Source organism: Candoia aspera, chromosome 4 (genome assembly GCF_035149785.1).
Source record: "Candoia aspera isolate rCanAsp1 chromosome 4, rCanAsp1.hap2, whole genome shotgun sequence".
Lineage (NCBI taxonomy): Eukaryota > Metazoa > Chordata > Lepidosauria > Squamata > Boidae > Candoia > Candoia aspera.
Window position 1 is genome coordinate 87,782,118 of NC_086156.1, and position 17,688 is coordinate 87,799,805.

Below are 17,688 nucleotides of genomic sequence, written 5' to 3' on the forward strand. Positions count from 1 at the left end.
CGAACCGCCGACCTTCCGATCGGCAGCTCAATCCTGAATATACACTACCCTATATGAATTGCTGTGGGAAGTACTAGTCCCAGAATTATGAAAGGTCTGTGAGGGACCAGTTGCAAATGTGGAGAGCAGGTTTCCAAAACTGAACATATCAGTTCCAGCTATCATGGAAACTAGTTTCTGATACATTTAGAAACCCATGAGTGAATGTTTCCTTTGTAAGTTCCTAAGTAGAGATTTTTTGCCATACAATTTGGCAGCACAAGCTGAAAGAAGTTTGACATGCAGGAAAGAAGTATGGAGAAATTGGTTCATTATGCAAAAAGCTAGGAGGGAAAACTACCTTTAAGCTGAATGATAAATATTGGCAGAATAATACTGCTGTAGTATTAAAATTTGAAAAAGGTAATTATATATGAGAAGGAGATTGTACTATCAATGGGAATTAGACTTCTGTAGTGGGTCATCAGAATAATTGGTGGCTTCATGGATGTTTGTAGTTCTGGCAAGGATTCAAAATTGGTTTCCCATTGCCTTCTGCGATATTTTTTGCCACTTCACAATCCAGCCTATGATCCTGGGATAAACCCGGTGGTCTTCCATGTAAGTACTATTCAAGACTGATCCTGCATGGCGCCAAGAGCCGTCAAGGTTGGCTATGTACTGCCATCTAACTGGGGCACCGAATGAATATAGACGAAAGAGAACTCTTGAAGCCATAGCATTGAAGCACCTCAGAACCACGACTATTTCTGCAAAAGAAGAGCATTGCATGTGGTCGTTTCCAAAAGTTTACTCCTTGCTTGAGCTGTGCAGTATGCAACTGCAGAGAACACGTATATATAAAGTAGTTCCGAAATGCTTACACTAATAGGAGAATGAAGTGGGAGGCTCGTTAAAACTGTTGACTTTTTTCAAGAAAGCGGCAGAAAAAGCCTTGAAAATAAAACAGCTGCAAGTTAAATATGTTTGATAAAACGCAAGGACTAGTAGATGCTCATGGATGTCCGTATAACTTAGCTATCCGCCGTAATGTTTCATGTTTAATTGGGGAAGCTGATTTGCATAAAAGCGGAATCTGTATACGGATTTCTGTGGAAGCTATTCCCACTGCGTCTACCAGATCCAATGCTTGTCTGGTTGAAGCACCAATATTTTCTGGTAACTGCAGCATGAGCACATTGAATGTAAAGAGACAAAACAGGAGACTTCCTCGCAAACCCTTATTGCCGTTATGCACGTGGATGCCTTCCTATGCGGGGGCAAACACCCTGTGCAAAATCGGGGGCAGGGAGAAGCATCTTTGCCCCTCCTCCAGCATTCATATGGCATTTACTGGGACGAGATTTTAAGCAACTGTACTGAACTGAAGCTTCGACAGTGCCTGGCTTTTTCTCTGCACCGCTTGCCCCGCATATTTCCATATTCAATTGTGAACCGGACATCTTAGAAAAGCGCTATGACGCCTGTTACTCTTGGAATCCCAGAATTCTAAGTGCAGAGCCGAATGCCGGGCGGAAATCGCTGCCACAGATTCGTCAGCCGGAAGCCCGGGGAGACCGAAAACAGAATGCCGAATCGGAAAACCCCGAGAGCTTTGACTCGCCAAAGAGGCCGAGCTCTGAGCGGGAAAGGCCGAGAGCTTCGAAAGGCGTCACTCGTCTCCACCGAAGGCAGTCGAGTGCTTTCGGAAAGTCGGCGGAGCTTGAGGGTGTAAGGCGGAAGTTGCCGACGTTCTTCCGGGAAGGGCCGAAGGGGGCTGTCCGTTGCCGTCCGACTTACACACGGAGCCCGCAATAGGAAAAGCGGCGGTGGCGGCGTTCTGAGGCGGGGCTGCCCCGGTTGCTTGGCCCTTTCCCTGGTTCGCTCGCCTCCCCGTCTCCCATCCGACCCTCCCTCTTCCTCTTCCCCCCGGCCCGCCCTCCCCGCCCCGTCTCTCTCGGCCGGCCAGGCCAGGCCAGGCCGCGGGAGTCGCCGTCCCCCCACCTCTGTCTCCCTCTCTTCTCTCAAGAGCTGGGCAGGATTGGGCTGGGCCTGGCTGCGGTAGCCACTGGGAGAGGTCGAGGCCGGGGCCGGAAGGGCGAAAGAACAGTCCGCCAAGCCACCAGGAGCCAGCCAGGATGATCAAGCTATTCTCGCTGAAACAGCAAAAGAAGGAGGAGGAATCGGCTGGCGGCACCAAAGGCTCCAGCAAGAAAGCCTCTGCCGCGCAGCTCCGCATCCAGAAAGGTTAGGGGGGAGGTCGAGAGACAAACAGGCAGCGGTATTTCTCTCTAGGGGAAAGAAACAGAGCCAGGCCGGTGAGGGCAGTGCTGCTACTGTTTCTCCTCCCCTGCTGCTTCGAACAGCTAGATTTATTGTTGGTACCTGTGTCAATGAACGAGGGAAGACTGTATCAAGATTTTGCCCACCAGGGGCTTGCTGTCGCAATTGCCCATGCTTAGGAGCATCACGTGTACGTGTTTTCATTTTCGTATGGTCTTGTCTTAGTGTTTCGATTTTTCTCCATATATGTATCTAGTGATCCTCATAGCAGTCCTTTAAGGTAGCCAAGTTTTGGTTAAGAGTGGCTGGAAAGCCCTTTTTGCTGGCTGCTTGATGAGTTCATGGCAAATCATAGAACTGGGGAGGTCCTGATTCCTTTTACTTCCAGAACTCTTTTGGATCTTAGGAGTCTGGCATTTCAGACTCCTTTTCAGACTCACAAATCTAAGTAGTCTGATTTTCTTCATAGGATGAGTTACAAACACTATCGTGGGCTTGTGGATACCTAAAAACTTTCTCAAAGTGTATATTGCTGATTTTTTTTTTCTTGTCCTCCTTCCACAAATAGTTTTGGCTATTGAACAACTTCATTTTGTATGCTTTATTACAAAAATTGGAGTTAGATTAGGTTATGAGGTGTTGTCTATTAATTTTTCTATCTTGGATACATGCAGTGTTGTATAATTTCAAGTATCCTGTCTAAAATAACTGCTTTTCCCCCTCTCAGAATAATACATGCCTATAACTTAATGTCATGGTTACATTACTGTAACTTGATTGTCCCTTAATAGTTGCCAGTTCTTGTGCATATGCACATATTTTGTTTCATTTTTGTAGTATATATTTGAACCTAAATTTCCAACAAGCTATTCTGGAGCCATTTTAGGAAGATACAAGAAGAACACCATGAGATTGGATGAAAGTTGCCAGTTTATTTTTCTGTCTTGTGGTCAGGAAACTGTTGACTGACTTTTCTTCCCTTTTCTAAAAGTTTTCAGAGAATTGTATAAGTTTTGAGCTAATCATCAACATGAAGAGCAATTATTTATTTTGATTTGAGAATAGAGGCTTACTTTTCTACTGGTTTGGTCACAAATCTCTCTAGCCAGCTGCCTTCTCTAAACTGATAATTTCTTTTGCTTTTCCTGCCAGATATAAATGAACTGAATTTGCCGAAAACATGCGAAATAGACTTTTCAGACCAGGATGATCTTCTCAACTTCAAGCTAGTTATCTGCCCTGATGAGGTGAGTGGTGTGGGCATAGAAAGGAACTGTTTAACATGCTACTGCAGACAGGAGATGATGTTCAGTAGCGTGTGCTATTTGAATCTCTGAGCCCCATAATCGGTGAGTTAATAGGCTGTTCCCAGTGCTGGCTGAGTTTCTCCCCCCTTCCCTTTTGTGTTTTTCTCTATATAAGAGATGATTGATAGAACTTGGTTTGGGGAAAACCTGTCTACTTATTGAAAATAGCTTTAATCATCAGGGCTCTGGTAGCAGTTGAAATTGTAGACAGCAATATGTCAAGGGGATGATAGTATCCTGGGATATTCCCTCTTGATGTTGTTCATAGCATCCTGCCATATTTCTTATTTACTTCTTATCTGTATTCTTCTTAGTTTGTCACTGCACCATAAATACTTAACCTATCTGCTGAGCTTTTCTTGTTTTTAGGGTAATTGTAAAAGATTTCCAAAAATTGCCTATTTGCTGTGTTTGAATTTTGAATTTACTTGTGCAGAAGGCAGAGTGTGGCTTTTTTTGATACCAACGGCTTTGGCCGTATCAGATGAATGTTTCCCCTCATTAGAAGCACCGGTCTTAAGTAATGAATAACTGGTTATTTTTGGTGGGGAGACTTCCTGAGTGGGGTGAATCACCAGGCCAAGGTATCCTGTGATATTAACATTCATATATGTACATGTCTGTGGAGAGAGGTCTTTAGTTTTCTGCTCTATGTCCATCATTATTGCTTAAATCTGAATCTTTCACATTTTGAATGCCATATGATCCATTTTGTACATAGGCTAGCTCTGAAGGTAGGTGAAAATGTCTTCACAAAAGGGCGGATTGGCATGAGAGGAGGGTAAGGAGAACTTTAACCATATTCCATTTTAATTAGTCTGCCGGGATGACCTTAAAACAAATATATACAGAATATATGTAAGCAGACACAGACATATGCATATTTGTGCCTCCAAACTTTATAGAATTTGAACTGTGTACAAACTCCTCTTCCTAGCTGTATCTTCTTCTAACTCTTAGCATGTCCAAAGTGATAGCTTTCTTAGCTATGCTTCTTGCAGCTCTTAACTCCATACATGCTCAGTGGTTGTGTTTCTGTTTTTAAAAGTACTGTTTAGTCTGATTATGGCCATGACTAACCTCAAGACAATGTTTTTTTACTTAGCTGTGAATTGGCATCTAATTCTGCCTTGTCATGGTTAAAGGTGTTGAGATGTTAGGGGAAAAATAAAAGAGTGTCAATCAGCATAGGTCTCTTTGGACCACTAAACAGAGATGCACAACCTGATTCACCAGGTTATATGTGGATTCTGAAGGCCTTGGCTGCAGACCTTGTGATCTCCAAAAATGATTACCATTTATAATTTTAAATGTGGCAGAAAGTAGAAACCATTAAATACAAAACTGGAGAGTAATTATTATCAGCTAAATTTAATTGAGAGGTAAAGGTGATTTAAATTTAGTAGTTTTCCTGGCTGCGCTTACTACTTTGGGGGGAGCAGCTTTCATCTTACCACTTGAAAGCTAAGTGAGCTTTTAGCCCATAAGAGTTATATATCCCTTTCATAGAGCACTGAGTCTGACTCTAATTTAGGTTCCTATATTATCTAGGAACCTGTATTAGGTCAATCAAACGCTGTTTGCGATTGCCACTTGATGACATGAATCATGAAACTGTTGGCATCTGTAAGCATATGCATATTATAAAGTGGCGTTTGCTATTTTTATTCAAGGGAAGAGCCAAGAAGGTCCGCAAATTGCAGTTGTGATTCATAGTATTTGAACATTCTAGGAGGAAAGTTGCCTTGCAGTGGCTTCGCTACATTCAGATTGAGCTGATGAGTCACCAGTTCATTGTTTCCTTTCACCATCTGGAGCAAGTGCCCAGAGTAGGACACAGAACCTAGCTGCTATTGCAAGCACTTAGTAATGACTGGTACTGATCATGCTGCATGTGTAAAATTTAGAAACTCGAAATATGTATCACATTTGTAAAGCTGCCTGATTCCATGATGACTCTGGGAAGTGTACAATATTAAAAACAGATTAACAACAATAGGACAAAAATAGTAAATATCCTGAGAAAATAAAACCAACACCTTCTCAACCATACCACATCCACAAGGGACCTGCCACTCAACCTAACCCAAGGCCTGGGGGAAGAACCAGGTTTTAATGGCCCATTTGAATGAGGCCGGGGTAGGAGCAGCGTGAATCTCTGGGACAATGCTGTTCCAGAGGGTAGGTGCTACGACATAGAAGATGCCCTTCCTGGGTCCCATCAGATGACATTGTTTAATCGATAGGACCTGAAGCATGCCAGCTTTCTCAACTCAGAGAGGACTGTAGACACTGTAGGGTTATCCCTCAGATACACCTTGAATTACATCTGGAAGCCTACTGGTAACCAGTGCAGCTCACAGAGCTGGGGTGTTAAATAGGCACACTGTGGCATGTCCAAAACAGTAGTTTCCAAGAGCAGCCCCATGTAGAGTGCATTGCAATCCACATGTGAAATGTCCAAAACATTTGTGACTGTCTGGAGGGCCTCCCAATCCAAAAGGTACATAAGATGAATCTATCTATGCGGTGGCGCTGTGGGTTAAACCGCTGAGCTGTCGATCGGAAGGTCGGCGGTTCGAAACCGCGCGGCGGGGTGAGCTCCCGTTGCTCGTCCCAGCTCCTGCACACCAAGCAGTTCGAAAACATGCAAATGTGAGTAGATTAATTGGTACCGCTTCGGTGGGAAGGTAACGGCGTTCCGTGAGTCATGCTGGCCACATGACCCGGAAAATGTCTACGGACAACGCCGGCTCCAAGGCTTTGAAACGGAGATGAGCACCGCCCCCTAGAGTCGGACACGACTGGACTTTACGTCAAGGGAAACCTTTACCTTTACCTATGTGACAGCCTTCCTGGCCACAGCTGCCACTTGCTCCTTGAGCAGGAGCTGTGAGTCTAGGAAACCCTCCCCAATTGCTCTCCAGTCCAGAATATTGAAGTGCAACCCCATTCAAGACTCATGATGGAAAGTTTCCAGCTTTGCCTGATCCAAATACCCATTTTTTTAAATTTACCTTTTTAGACAAGAAGGTATCTAGTCATCACAAATCCTCAGAAGTCAGAACATTAGGAAATAAAGACTTTTCTTTAGCAAATAAAGTCCTTTTCTAAGTACAACATCCTGTCCGTCTGCTACCTTTTTTGCTTCTTTGCTTGCACGGATGCACCCAGCAGCCAAGAATTCCCAATTTTCCATGTCTTTTCAGCTTGTTATCACAAATCTGAATTCTAGGTTGGGGAGCTGATTATATTTCCAGAATTAGGGAGTGTGAAATAAAAGAGATCTATGCTGAAGTGGCAAGCGTCTGGGGAAGTTGATGGTTTGTGTTGAGGGATTGGAAAGTGAATTACTTTGCTATAACTTTAACGCTGTCCACCTCCCATTCTTCCACAAATGAGATTTATGAAAGTTGTTTTCTTCTGTTTGGAGCCAACCTTGCTTAGACTGTCTAATGCTTGCTTTACAGGGATTCTATAAAGGCGGGAAGTTTGTTTTCAGTTTTAAGGTAAGCAATCTGTCTATGTTCTCTACCTAAGACTTCTAATGGGGCAATACTATATGTCTGGCTTCTTTTGGTGCACAAAGTAACTTAATATGGATAATACCTTTCAGTGCATTTCAGCCCTCCCTATGTAATATGGGTAGGGACATGTGGATGGATGGTGTCAGCATAAGAACAGTTTAATTCAGGGCAGAGATTGGGAACTACAGGTTGCCAGAAATTAAATGTATTTGGGTGCTTCACTGTTTTCTATCGAGAGCTGAGTTGGGTTTTGTTCCTGGAGTGGGGAAAGTCTCTGAGCTTCTGGGGATTCAAGCAGTAGATTGATTATTTTATGAGCAAATATGCAGAATCCCAAGCACACCTGGAAATATGATAAATGTGGAGGGGAGTCAACAAAGTTTGCCCTTGATTTTTTGCCTGTTAATGGAATAAATCAGTTGCTGAGGACGAGACAAATTTTGAAAACAGTAGTAACAAGAGATAGTACCGAACTATTACGGAAGAAGACAACTCTTGATGGTTACTGTCTGAGACTCATTGGATCAGAGCTTCTGTTTATGGATCTTCAGAAATTTGAAGTGAACTGTGTTTGAGAATTAATTGTAAGATCATTAGAAATCAGTGAAATGGACCTTATGTGATTGGAATATATTATACAGCTATATATATTCCAGACTTGTGGATTATTTGATAGTGGTTTGCTACTCTTAAGATATCATTGTGCTTGAAATGACATGTCCAAAAAATGGCCTGAGGTGCAGATGCAGGGTAGTCAGTGACAACCATCTGTGTGATTTCATAACTTTCTGCACAAATATGAGATTAGAAACCAGATTCCACTACTATAATTTTTGTTTCTTAAAAAAATGCCTGAAGAAATTGCTTCCTTGCTGTATTGCATGGTTGAAATATAGGTGTGCTTGCTTGCTAGTTATCCCATAGCAGCCTAATGATTTGGTTGTATAAGTATAGGTTAGTTTATCCTCAGTATATCCTTCATCGATCCATACTGACATTCCAGTGGCCTAGGTTTTCATTTAAGGAAAATCCAGAAATGAGAATTAATACATGTCTGAATGCACAGGCTGCTCAAGCGCAGGATAGCCAAAAATTGCTTGGATTTGACAACAATGCCAGATTTTTTTCCCCCTTTTATTTATTAAAGGAACGTTTGCCAATCTTTGTGATAAAAATGCTTGGGGTAAAATATGTATACACTTCACTTTGTGTCAAAAGCAATTCTATGACAGCCTCGCAGCAATTGGGTTAAAATAATGCTAATGCAGAAAAAATTGGGGTGTGCAGGTTTTTAGAACAACTGTGTCTAATTGGAGATTAAGAAAGCTGAAAAACCTCATGCTATAGCGATGTCTGCCCTTTCTGGGAGTTCTTAAGTTTGCTAAAAATCTGCTCTGCAAGCCAGAACTATCAGTAGAAATTAGTAAATTTTCTGGCTGTTTGTCAGAACAGAACATTAGACTTTCGAGTCTAATATTCAAGTTGGTTTCTGCTGAGAATTACATGGAGAATCAGTCTCTCCTTCCTGAGAAGTGACAAAAAATGAAGTATAAAAAACAGTTTTAAATGAAATGATTAGAGGGAAATGCTTAGGGGAAGGATCTTGGAAAGGTTTCAAAAATATTTCAGTACTTTCAGTTCAGTGAAAGTATTTAAGATTCCTGCCTTCAGGACTAAGGCTTGATGCAAAAATGTTAGTGTTTTTGTAACAATTGTATTTTTATTGCATCCTTCCAAATGTTCAGGGTAGTGTGCATGGCTCACTATTTTACTCTATAGTTGTCATTTGGATGCTTGTCAGTGTTTGTACTCATAAGGATTTGGTGCTCACAATCTCAGCAACTTATTTATAACAGTCAGTTGTAACTGTTTTCATATTGCCCTACAATCAAATTCTTCAAACAAAGAAAGCAATGTAATTAAAACAGCCATACAAACAAATACTTCACATTTTGAAATCTCCCCAAGATTGAGCAGCGAACATCAATTATCTGGACCCGTTGCATTGTACACATTAATAGAGAAACCAGAACTCCTCCTCTGTTTCCCCATTCTAGTTTGGGGCATTGTATACCTCAAAACCTAATTTACCTTCTGTACCACTGAGAGATGGCAAAACCCAAAATCTATGGGTAGGAAATTAGTGAAGAATAGGAAAGGCACAGATCATTAAGTGGGTGGACCCATATTTTCGGCTAAGCACCTCTGAGTTTTTGCTGTGATTGCAGGAATATTGAATGGGCCATAATGAGCATGAAAAAAGTGACAACTGTGTCTTTCTGTCTTGTATTTTATTTGCAGGTGGGGCAAGGTTACCCGCACGACCCCCCCAAAGTCAAGTGTGAGACCATGGTGTATCACCCAAACATAGATTTAGAAGGCAATGTTTGCCTAAATATCCTCAGGTACAAAGCATGTTCTGCTGTCCTAATACATTCTCTCTTCATTCTCATATATATTATTTTGAGGAAGTTTTGAGGAAGTTTTAAGAACAAATGTTGGGGGAATATCAAACAACCTATAAAATATTTTCTTTTCGAAGTGAGTGAAATGCTTTATTAGGCAAGTTTGTATTCACTGACTGCTCAGCTACATTTACTGAATAAAGCATGGTTCACAGATCATAGGAAATGAGGCATGGGCAGACTTTTGCCTATGGACGCTTTCTTTGCAGCCCCCAGGGTCTCCTTTGACCACTGTTGCTGAAAATTAGTGGCACAGTTTCTCACCATCTTAAGGCAGGAAGCACCTGAAACTGTACTGCAAGTTCTACAATTTAACACAGTTTAATCAACTAACAGTGCTCCTAAAACGATCCTCCCAAACCAGAGAAAAAATTAGCACCACTCGCTTTGCATCCATTGTGGCCCTTGGTTTTCTTCAAAATGTTATATGTGACCTCCAGATTTCAACAAGTTGTTCACTGCTGTGTGCTAAGCCATGAATTATGTTATGGTCGTATTCATGTAACACAGTAAGGCAAAGCCAAATATCCCCCATTATGGTTTTGTGTTTATGAATCTAGCCACAGTAAGGAGTGTGGAAGAGAGTCTGTAGCAGTCATGCCAAACCTGGTGCCCTCAGGACGTCACTTGAACTGCCACTGCCACTTCCCTCATCCACAGGCAGCATGGATTAAGGAAGGAGTCTTCCATTCTAGTGTGTGTGCTGCTGAACACTGCTGACTTTATTTTTTTAAGTATATGGAATTTTGAACATACTTCTGTTTGTTTTTTTAGTCCTGTTATGCCTTCATAATTAAAAGGGCGAGAAGAAGAAGAAAACCTGCAAGGGGTTTGTTAAAAATTTTAGTCTTGGGATATTGTCAGTGAGACCATGAAAATGTAATTAAAATATGTTCTTGTGTTTCAAAGGTCTGATTCTAAGAACTGTTGTCTTCATTTTTTTAAGGATTTGGGTTATTAAAACATATTTGTATCTTCATAAAGCTTTCTTTTAACAATGTGAATCCAAATCCGAGGCGTTTATGTTATTTTTCAATTGGGTAAACTTTCCTGACCCTGTGTTTACATTTTTTTTCCCATTGTTTTCTGGCCCACAGAGAGGACTGGAAGCCTGTACTAACAATAAACTCTATAATTTATGGCCTGCAGTATCTCTTCTTGGTAAGTACAGGTGGAAAGAAGGTGTGAAGCCATGACATTAAGGCTAGAGCACTCTCTTCCTTCTCAGCCTGAGCAGGAAGTAGGAATGTAAGAATAGGGGAGAAATGATACTGAAGGTACAGTGTGCACCTGAGGAATCTGTGGTGTTCTGGGAGAAAGGGATGGTGAATGAAATAAAAGGAATTTTATATTGTTATATTTGGGGAAGATGTGTCTGATGTGCTGTCTACCAGTTGGAGTGGGAATTTGCCTGTACACAAGATAGTACTTGATAGTATCTGCAGAAGAAAACTACTGGAAAACTTTTATAGGGTGTGGCTAATGCGACAGCCTTTGCACTCAAGTAGAGTGATTTAAATAAAGTTTTTAGCTTTCTAATACTGCTTTTCCTGAACAGAGCTACCTACTCTTCAGCTGCTCTAACAATTAAAGCATTTATTTGCAACAAAGTGGAACTTTTCTATACTATCCAAGAGTGTGATCTCAAAATACTTTTGTCTTGCCCCCCCCGCCTCCTTTTTGCAATATAGTATCTTAACATGATCTTAACCATGTTAACTCAGAAATGCTATATTCAGTGACTGTTACACTGCTGCATTTATTTTTCTGGAATATATTAGAAATTAAAGAGTATTGGGTACCCTGTATTCCCAAGGTGGCATCATAAATTTGATGATTAGAATGTCCCACTTTTAATTACTTTTAATTACTAACCCAGGCAGTAATTCTTTATGATATGAGAAGTAAATATCCAAGTGATTGTGGGATATTCTTGAACTTGAAGTGGCATGCTGGGGCCACACTCCAAAAAGTTAGTGGGGCCAGGGCAAAATATAAACATTTTGCTTAAATATAATTAAGGTTATTATACAATTATATTATACAATATTTAGTATTTTTTCTACTTTTGTCATTACAATTTGAGAAATACAATTTGGAATGCCTAGAACAGATTATGTTCTTTTGGCTTAAATATTCATGGTTTGTATGAAAAGGGCATTCCATAACCTGTTGTGTTAATGCTGAATGACCTATTGTATGTCCCTTTTCACCTACAAAAGTAAGTTTTAATCACCTTTTTAAATAAGTTATGGATTTGGTTTTAGTATTTTTGGTATTATACCTATAGACCATTGAGGTATAATTAAAATCAGGTTATTATAAAGTGGCATGTAGTATAGATTTAAAAAATAATAATATAAACACTACCTGTATTTTTAAATGTATAAAATTGGATTTTTGTACAGCCTGAGTTGCACAAATGATATGACAAGTGTTACAAAAATCCCTCTGGGCTCTTAACTCTCTATTCTGTTGGAAAAGGAGAGATCGTCTTCCAAAAAGCAGTTCCAGTCCATCACAGTGCCAGACTTCCATATTTTGGGGGGTCTGGTTAATCTTATAGTTGTGACTTAATTGGAGAGGAAGATGCTTCTTTCTCCTTTTTCTCTTCGGTGTGATAGCACAGCTGGGGAGATGTTTACAGTACACTAGGAAATAGGGAAGCTAAGATTGACCTAGCTAACAGGTTGCCACTCTTAGCGGCCGTGGTGAGAGCAGGAGAGCATGTGTTCCCCCCTTTTCCCCCACAGTGACTCTGTGAGGTAGGTTGGAGTGAGAGTGTCTGACTTAAAGTCAGTCAGAGAGCTTTCATGGCTGGGGCTGGACTCGAACCCAGGCTTCCTGGTCCCAATCAGCACCCCAACCACTACACCACCCTTGCTGTCTTACAGTTCTCATAAGTAAATGGCTATATGCTTTGGTTTGGGATTAATTTGCTGGCAGATAATAACTTTTTGTCCCTCAAAGGCTGGGGGAAGATATGACTTTTTATAGCCCCTCAGTAATGGCACTGTGTCGTCCCTCAAAAAGCCAAATAGCAAAAGACACTATTAGGGAAGGATGTTGCCCTTTGCTAGTAGGATTTGGCATGTTTGCCTGCTGGCCCACCCCTCTTTCTCTCTCTCTCCACACACACATACACTCTCTCTCTCTCAAAAGTTTGTGAACCCTTTTGAATTTTCAATATTTCTGCATAAATATAACCTAAAACATGATCTGTTCCCCACACAAGTCCTAAAACGAGCGAGAGAGAACCCATTTAAACAAATGAGTCAAAAACATTAGACTTGTTCATTTATTTATTGAGGAAAATGATCCAAAGCTACATATTGCGCATTGTACTAGCTTCCTACGTATATTAATTAAATCTACTCTAAATAAAAGATGGATGTGCTTGATGGGAAGTGTTGCCTGGGCATATTCACATCTCTGGGAACTATGTTATTGACCAAGGAGATAGGTCTGCTGCCCGTCGTTGAGTCTGATTTGGGTTCCTTCTGCACATTGTGAGATTTTACCACATGAAATTATCGGTTAACTTCCAAACAAACTTCAGAAGGTCTAAGTGCCCAAAACCTGTTTTTTTGAAACAGATTGTCAACATGTAGAATTCTCTTGTGAATTCCAAATTCTGTGCTAGACTGAGGCTTCCTGTCTATGATAGGCGGAATATTCCTAGAGTACTGCTTATGCTAATTGGCGTATATACAAGGCAAAATTGTAGTGGGTGAAAACTGACTTTTTAAGGGCTAGTCAAAAGATCTAAATAAAATAGAAGGGGTAAGATGCTGTTATTTATTCTTGCAGCCTGATTAAAATGAAGTCCAGGAAAGTCCTCATCGTTCAACTGCCACAAGATCCTGGCATTTAATGGTGTTCTCTTCCCTCTCTAGGAGCCAAACCCTGAAGACCCCTTGAACAAAGAGGCTGCTGAAGTCCTCCAGAACAACAGACGCCTGTTTGAGCAGAACGTCCAGCGCTCGATGAGGGGCGGCTACATTGGTTCCACCTACTTTGAGCGCTGCCTCAAATAGAACTGACCGGCTCCGGGCACAAACTTGCTCCCCCTCCCCCTCCCCTCATCTCCCTTCTAGCTCTTCTAAGGGACTCTGCCAACACTGCTGCCTTCAGCCATCAAGGGGGCACAGGAGTCAGGAATTGGCAGGGGGCCCCTTCCATCTTCTTTCTCTCCCCCCCACGTTCCCCCATCTGCTCATCCTACTGCCCCCTGCCAGCCTGGGGCCTCAGCAGCCACTGCCTCACCAGATCCTTGTACCTCCCTCACTGCTCTCCCTCTGTGCTGCTGTGGGGCGAGGGGTGAGGTTACTGCTGCTGCTTTGTCCCACCCACTGTGTTGGGGTAGCCACCTGTTCCTGACTGTGTGGTGCCCCATTCCTGGTGCCCGTCTGTCTTTCTGGGAGCTGTCGTTTTGCTGCTAAGAACAGAAGGCTCCCCATGTGCTCTGGCATTCCCTGCCTGCAGTGCAGTGTTATTCAGCTGCAGGATCTGCAGGCCACTTGCCTATCCTTTCCTCCCCTGCTGGGCACCAAGGCTTCTGGCCATAACTATTTATTAAATGGGGGAGGCTCTTGAGGGCTGGGTGAACATGGAAGGCTGGAGTGGGGCGCTCAGTTGCCTCCACTCTGCCCAGGCATTGCGGCTCAAGGGGGAGGGGCTGGGTGAGGCCTGGGATGGTCCTTTTAGGGTCACCTCACTTGTGTGTCTGGTTTTTAAGGAAAAACTAAGAAAACCACCACCACCACCACCACACCCACCAATGCTAATAGTAGTAGTAATAAAAGTAACAGGGACACTGCTGATCCCCTTGTTGTCTACCAGGGCCTGCCCAACAATGAACTCTACTCTGCCTCTCCAGTGACTCCTGCAAGTCCCTGGCCAACATAAAGCCACTGTAATTCTAGTGTGTCGGGTTATTAAAGGGGAATGTTAGCACATTCAATTTGCCCCTTGCCTCTCATTTTCTGCTTCCTTCTTCCCTGGTTGGTGCAGGGGTGGAGAGGGCAAGGGAAAGTGGTGTGTATTGGTTGGGGCAACTGTCCCAGTGAAGTTGCCCCCTGCCATCCTGAGAAGCAAGATCCCGGCTTTCCTTAAGTCACTGGAGGTGGTCTGTGGATGGAAGAAGGAACTGGAGGTGAGTGCTGACGAGGTGATGGAAAAAACATCATTTTGAGAAAACTCGTGACTTTTGACACACTGGCTGGATACATTCCTCCCATTAATAGAAGTACAACTGATACAGAATACTCGGCATCTCATGGTAGTCATTCAAACAGAACTGACTTTTTGACTGTTCTGTGATATGGGACCTAACAAGGTGCTGATCTTCCACCATAATTAATCCTGCTTTGCTGACAAAATCCCTTTCACAATTTTCATCCTTAGAAAATCGCACTTTCCTACCCAATGGTGATGCTACTATTGGTTTTAAGCACATGTATACAGTGTAGCTGTGCTATAAACCTACCTGTTCTGGGACTATGCTACAATCAATGCGATAGACTGCAAGTAGTAAACACTTGTTTTACTAGAAGTGGAGAGAAGCTGATAGTGATTTTACACAAAACTAAGTAAGCCCACAATAGCCTTGAACCCCCAAGTTTGGAAAGGAAGGTCATCAGCATACCATACAAATGCATATTCAGTGCCTGTATATACAAAGGGGGGGAAGAAAGAAGCTTGTGAGTCAGAAGCTCTGCTAATAGTTTTGTTAGCAGCATTGCCCCTCCTAACATTTTCCTGATCCCCTGCTACTTGCATTTTTTTAAAAGTGTTCTTTAAAAATGTAACAATATATCAATGAAATTTTGTAGTGTACTATTTATGGAATAAAAACATGGTGCCTTGCAGCACTCTGGTTTGGGGTGAATTTTGCAACTGCATGCCATGCCAGCTAGTGATTGTCGTATTCAGAACCTCGTCCTTTAGAAAGTGTTGGGTCTTTTCTCAGTGCTGCCCTTTCCTTCCTTTAAAATGACTTTTTTTATTCTGCCAGTTGTTTCTAAAACAATTGTGTTTAAATGAGCCTTTGGTGAAAAAGAATGGCGTGATAGTATCATGTCCCCCCATTTCCAGTGGGTTGCACTGATAGCTAGATGAAGTCGACAATCCTGAGTATTTGTGTTTGTGAAGCTTTGAGGCTTCTGTTCCAAAGGTGCAGGCAGTGGATCTGAAAATGTAGTCTATAACCTAGCCTGCATGAACTGCAAATTCTGTTAATCTAGGGGACCATAAAGTTAAGGATTCAGAGGGTTGCAGAAAGGATTGGTTGCAGAAAGGGCTTCTCTAACCTAAAACCCATAAATATGATGTAGGGACTGAAAATAGGCTTGTCTGCTTAGCCCTGGAATGTCTCAGTAGCTAATAGGCCATGGCCATAATGTGCTATGAAGACAGTGCTTAAGTGCTGGTGGTAAAACAAAAGTGCTACGTAACTTTCCTACTTACTTTGCAGTTGCAGTTCCTTAGGTAGTGCTATTTAATCTGTCTCTTCCCCACCCTTTCCCTCTTTCAGTTGTCATTTTTATTGCCTCCTTTTGTGATAGTATAAAGCATGTTTCTTTATGGCACATGCTAGGAGATAAAGAGGACAATGGGGAAGGTCAGCTGTCTTTACCACCTTGCTTCAAGATTCCCAGAAGCTTCTGGTTGGCTCTCACATCATTCAGGGTGTTTGTGCTACAGTCATACAAAAGACTCCATTGTGCTTGTTCACACTGTCTAATGAGATCACTGTGCCTATGTGCATCATGAATCCTTGGCTTGATCAACAGCGTTGTCTAAACATACTGGGCCTATGCACTTAATGTGTTTGTTTATGCATAATCCAGGCCTGACCATATGGTGCAGTTGAGATTTCATTTCCCACCACCTCTAGCTGGCACAGCCAGGGCCGTAACTGGGAGGGCAACCGGGGCATGTGCCCTGGGCGCTGTGCTGGTAGGGCACCAAAGTGAGCGCCGGTGGATGCCAAAATGAGCGCGTGTTTGCCCCAAGTGACAAAGACCCTAGTTGCGGGCCTAGGCACAGCTGCCAAAGCTGACTGGATATGATAAGGAGTTCTAGTCCAACATACCTTTTTAAAGAAAAAATTGACAGTGGCAAAGATGGAACAAGAAATGTTATCTATTCAAACCACATGCACTATCGCACAGTATACTTCTAATGAAGTATTTCTTAAGAAATGTAATCTTAAAACACAGAGCTCAAGGGAATCAGTCCCCAATGCATGAGTGAAAAGCAATATTCTCATCTCTTCACATAGCTAATGCAGAAATTTGGGCCCAAAGGATGTGATTTCATGGACAATTCATGTAATGTTATTGGCAGCATCATGGGTTTACCCCTTTTTTTACTTCAGATTTGGGTTTTCAAGTACTAACTATATCTAAGTCTGCTTACCTTTTTGAACTCAGTCAAGGTCAGCTAGGGTTTTATATAGTTACCCTCAAGTAGAATGAAATCTGACCCTGGCTGGATTAACATGCTGGGTTACATGTCAATTAGCTCACTGTGGCTTGTAGAACAAAACAATATCAAAAGAATCCTGGCCAAGCTCTCTGCAGACCCAGCCAATTTTATGCATTAAAGGCTAATAAATGTATTGCCTTTGCAATACATTTACTGTGTCAGCAATAAATGTATTGCTGACACAAAGGCAAAAGCATTTGTGTCAGAAAAATCAACGCATGTCAGTTGGTATGCATAGGTGACAAAGACAAAAACTTTGTAAGTAATCGGGGCAAAAGGACATGTGGTACAGGAGGCTGTACTCTGCAAAATTTACACAGAAAAGGGGAGTGTTCATTTGCAACAGCAGTAATCTAGTCTGGTCTACTAGTCTGGTCTATGGCTAAACAACGGGACTGTAATTTGAAAAAGTGTTAACATTTTAATGTACTTTTTTCTAGGCTGCCTGTCCTTATCTGCTTAATTTGGAGATGCTAAATCTCCAAATTCTACAAAGGTTGAAGATTAATAACAAGAAGCTATGAAGATTAGGAGTGAACTGCTACCACTGCATCTTCAAACCTTCCCAAAAAATTTGGTGCCATTTTTTAAAAACCAAATCTTCATCAGATGTGACATCTACTTTATAGACATAGG

The 17,688-nt window shown here is 42.0% G+C and overlaps 1 protein-coding gene across 1 annotated transcript; it reads left to right on the forward strand.

Moving 5' to 3' along the window:
- The first annotated feature begins 1,547 nt into the window (after positions 1-1,547).
- On the forward strand, positions 1,548-14,524 carry UBE2M (ubiquitin conjugating enzyme E2 M). The gene is made up of 6 exons (XM_063300975.1): positions 1,548-2,226; positions 3,415-3,509; positions 7,040-7,078; positions 9,398-9,501; positions 10,659-10,722; positions 13,458-14,524. Exons 1-6 carry the CDS (start codon positions 2,118-2,120, stop codon positions 13,596-13,598), a joined length of 552 nt encoding a protein of 183 aa, XP_063157045.1. The 5' UTR covers positions 1,548-2,117; the 3' UTR covers positions 13,599-14,524.
- Positions 14,525-17,688: the final 3,164 nt, after the last annotated feature.